At 45.7% G+C, this 4,101-nt stretch overlaps 2 protein-coding genes across 2 annotated transcripts in view; one reads left to right on the forward strand and one right to left on the reverse strand.

Moving 5' to 3' along the window:
- Positions 1-1,605, reverse strand: part of LOC125945634 (solute carrier family 22 member 15-like) — a 6,995-nt gene extending 5,390 nt beyond the window's left edge. The window contains exon 1 of the mRNA XM_049667839.1: positions 1,416-1,605. Coding sequence (XP_049523796.1) covers positions 1,416-1,577 — 162 coding nt within the window. The 5' untranslated portion in view covers positions 1,578-1,605. The remainder of the gene's footprint in view (positions 1-1,415) is intronic.
- The window catches only part of LOC125939645 (organic cation transporter protein-like), a 92,788-nt gene that overhangs the window by 79,085 nt on the left and 9,602 nt on the right, over positions 1-4,101 (forward strand). The window lies entirely within an intron of this gene.

The raw sequence follows: 4,101 nt of genomic DNA on the forward strand, positions 1-4,101 counted from the left end.
CGGCGTAAGCAAAAAACGCCAGCCTAAAAATTAAATACAAACAGCATACCTCCTTTGAAATCAGGCATACAGCATAGAGCTCAGCACTCGTTTTCAAAAGAAAAACCACAAAACAAGCATCAAAACCACATGATGGATGATAAGGCGCGTGTGAACAATGGGAACACCCTCCGACGCGTTCCGGTAAAGATTAGGTTTGCAGCTGCTTCGAAAGGGGTTGACGTCATTCAAAACCCTCGTGTGAAGTGCAAACCGTATAATGTATGCTAATGACGTATGCGAATAATGCGAAGGACGTTCCTTCTCCCGCGTGTGTTTTCCGGTAAACATTATGGTTGCATAAGCTACTCCGAGTGGAAAAGTACCCAACAGCATAGAAATCACTTAGTGACGTCACCACGGTCTAGCAACTCATTCAGTTCATTCCAGGCTACCATGGGTAGACCACGGAAAGTAGAGACGCCAGAACAACAGCGTAATATAATGTCGTTGTGAAGTAATAAAGGGGGTGGTTAAGTTCATTTCACTTCTCTCTGGTTTCACTCTTTGAAGAGCCACGTGTGTGAATTCAATTGACGTCACAATGGGTAATCGTTGTGGGTGTCGTTTAGAGCTTCGCTGTCCAACCACCTTCACAGCGTGGATTGGAGGCATTTTTAATTATTTTTTTATTTTGCAGCGGGCCACCAGCATGGGTACGTCAGTGCCACGTGACAAATTATTTTTTTTGGGGGGGGGAGGCAAAGGGTGCATTGTGGCTGAGTAAGATTTCGTGAAATTTACTGAGCCTGGGACTCTCTTAAACTACTATGTAGTCCATCTTTACCGGTAAGAAATTAGCTAGGCCCCGAGAAGGCATCGTCAAAATGCCGGCAAGTCGTAGCAAGCTTGTGCAGGAACTTAAAGACGACGTCGGCAACCCGTCTTTTGTTCTTGCCGCTTTTATTTATTTATTTATTTATTTATTTATTTATTTATTTATTTATTTATTTATTTATTTATTTATTTATTTAGTACATACTGCAGACCACATTGTGGTCCTTGCAGGACGGGCAGGCATTGAATACAAGACATATACAAGATACGTTCGTGTACATATACACAGGCTGAGTCTCATCTCAAGTTATGAAAGTAACGTTTTCGGTGTTGTAGAAGAGTGATTCAGTGATACAGTTCGAACAACTTTATTCTTATTAGTGTCCCTCTAAGTTGCCGGTAGGTGGCAGTAAAAAAAAAAAATTAAATTATGGGGTTTTACGTGCCAAAACCAGTTCTGATTATGAGGCACGCCGTAGTGGGGGACTCCGGAAATTTAGACCACCTGGGGTTCTTTAACGTGCACCTAAATCTAAGTACACGGGTAGGTGGCAGTAAAGTCAGCTTTAAGCACATGTGCTCCGAGTTGAGCCGCTTACCAGTTCCAACAGAAACGGGGCCGTCGAAGAGCCCACGCGGGTGCCGACCAGGCAGGTGCTGACTCCGACCGTCCGGTACAATGTCGGGAACACTTCGGCCGCGAAGATCCACACCAGCGTCAGCGAGGCGGAGGCCAGCATCTTCCCACCGATGGCGCACATCTGACGAGGCACCACCCACGCTACGCAAATTTGGGAAGAGTTTAATTATGGGGATTAACATCCCGAAGAAACTGACGGGCTGCTTTTCAATGCTTGCATCAACATTGTGGCTACATTTCTGTTTCGTTGTTAGAGACCTGGCAACCCTGGTCTCCACTACGCTATTCCATGCTAGCGTAGTCCACCTGCTTTTAAATGCAATAGCATTGCGTTGACTACCCTCGCACCTAGCCCCCCTCAAAATAAAAAAATCGTCGTCTCGAAGCGACAAATGCAGGGTTGTGAAGAGGAAAGTGGATTATTGTTAAACTGCCAGTAGCCGCACTGGTACTGCTTGGACCGATCTCTGACGTTACCGATAGAAAAGTATACCCGTGGGGGTCATCCACATATAGTGTGATGACGTCACTCTAGTTGTGGCCCGACCGCCTTCGCTGCTACGCTGCACAGGAATTTCTCCAACTGCCTGCATCTTCATCTCTCAGTTAGCTCAGTGGCCTTTAGGAGCAAACAACAAAATGTTCCTCCTTGCCTTTCCAATCATAAAACAACAACAAAAAAAAACACGTCCCCGAAAGACGAACGGGTGAAACGACAGTTGAACTAGTTGAACCAATTACGTGTAGCTAGTTTGTTGACGAGACAAGCTGTAACAGGCGACTCAGCTTTGAGTACTTTAATTTTGCGGGAACTATAGTAGAACGCGCGCGGTCATTCCACGTAGCAACCTCGTTAAAGCACATATTACGAAAGGCAGACCCTCGGTGCTCAGTATTTGGTTCTTCAACTCAACGCTCCCCCAGTATTTGGCAGGCAAATTAAACCTCCACTGCTATGGCCTCACAGCAACGGTGTTTTCGGATGTTGGTGCCAGGAAATCGCCTACGGACGGCTTTTCCCGCTTTTCATTGGCCCTACCGGGAGCCCGTTCTCCGAGCCCCCAGCAACAATGAAGCGCTGTGTTTCATAGGGGACGACACCGACCCCAGCACCAAGGCACCGAGGAACCACAATGTTCTGTGTCCAAAATTGATTTATGAGGTGATCGCGTCTCTTTACTCGTTGTGTAATTACTTGAAAATATTCAAAATATTTGACATTATATGTCTATATGTGTACTGAAATCATCGACAAAACTTTGTGATTCGTGAACTGTTGGACTTTATATTGTATTTATACACCTGGTGTTCTAGTGAGTGCCATATTTCGTGACATTGTTCACTCTTTTTGCGCATACTTGTTTCCCTCACTAAGTGACAAGGAGTAGCCGGTGAGGCCATAAAGGCGCCAACCTCTCTTATTAGTCATTTCAATAAAAACAAAATCTTCATGGGAAATGACCGCCATGGGAGCGGCCCAGACATCACTTTTTTTTCCCCTGCTCACGTTGGTTTCGACGGGAATTCAGGGCGCAGGCTCCTTTCCCAAGCGTATCACCCCTGAAGGAAGCCGAACGCCAGGCCGGGGCACACTTGTACCCATTTGTACCAGTGGGTGCCCGGCGGCGGTGGTAATCGAACCCACAACCTCCCGCAGCCGAGGCGGGCGTTCTACCACTAGGCCACGGCTGCGGTAGAACTTGAAGTAGAATCTTGAGCTCAAGGCTTTTCGCACGTTACAACTCCCCTTCCTCTCAAGCGCACACGTCGAGCGAGTTTCCGCTGTCGCTGCCAGATGCCTTCTAAAAAAACGAGGTGACACAAGAAAATTTTGAAGAGCAATTGTAAGTGATGAGGAATAACGTGCGAAAGGGCTGCTGAGGACGCACTGAAGGAGCAGGGCCAGCTCGCTATTGTTATTCATAAGGGTACACTATAAAGAGAAACACGTTATCAGTATTGACCGATAAGATATTCGCTGTAAACTCCATTTTCGTTAAATTAGCGATAATAGACGTTGATTATTAGAAGGAATAATGAAGGTCAAAGTTTCATTTTACGAATTTCGCGCCGTTACCCAAACGCAGCATGGACGTCATGAACTTCAAAGTATTTTTTTTTTTTTTTGCGCGATAGCGTTAAGGCCCTGTGTCAGAAAATCGTCTCATGAGCGAAAATTACCGTATATGTTTAGATACGTAAATGTCACGCCTCGCTATATGACATGCGGTATATATGTGGGTGATATTACCACACCATTCTATCACTAAAGTTGATCATAGCTTGTATTACATTCTTGACAATGTTATTCCTCGGAACGGTGAGAATGACAGCCCACAACAGATGTCATGAAACAAAACCCGACAGCGCATGCCTTTCAGGTTAAATCATTTCACACTGAATTACTATAAACGCGAAACAAATATCAGAAACTTGAAAATGATGTAATTATTTTTGTTCGCGCTGTATAATACCTCCGGGATCGCCCACGCAAGAGCCGGTGTTTCCACCAGAAGCTCACCTTCGTGCATAGCGTTCGTCGCCAGCGTTTCCCGGTAAGCATTTACGGCGACAATGCGTTTCAGTTGCCGGAAGCGTGAGAACCAGTCAGGGATCTTAAATGCTATCGCGTTCCACACTTAAAG

The sequence above is a fragment of the Dermacentor silvarum genome, chromosome 5, assembly GCF_013339745.2.
Source record: "Dermacentor silvarum isolate Dsil-2018 chromosome 5, BIME_Dsil_1.4, whole genome shotgun sequence".
NCBI lineage: Eukaryota > Metazoa > Arthropoda > Arachnida > Ixodida > Ixodidae > Dermacentor > Dermacentor silvarum.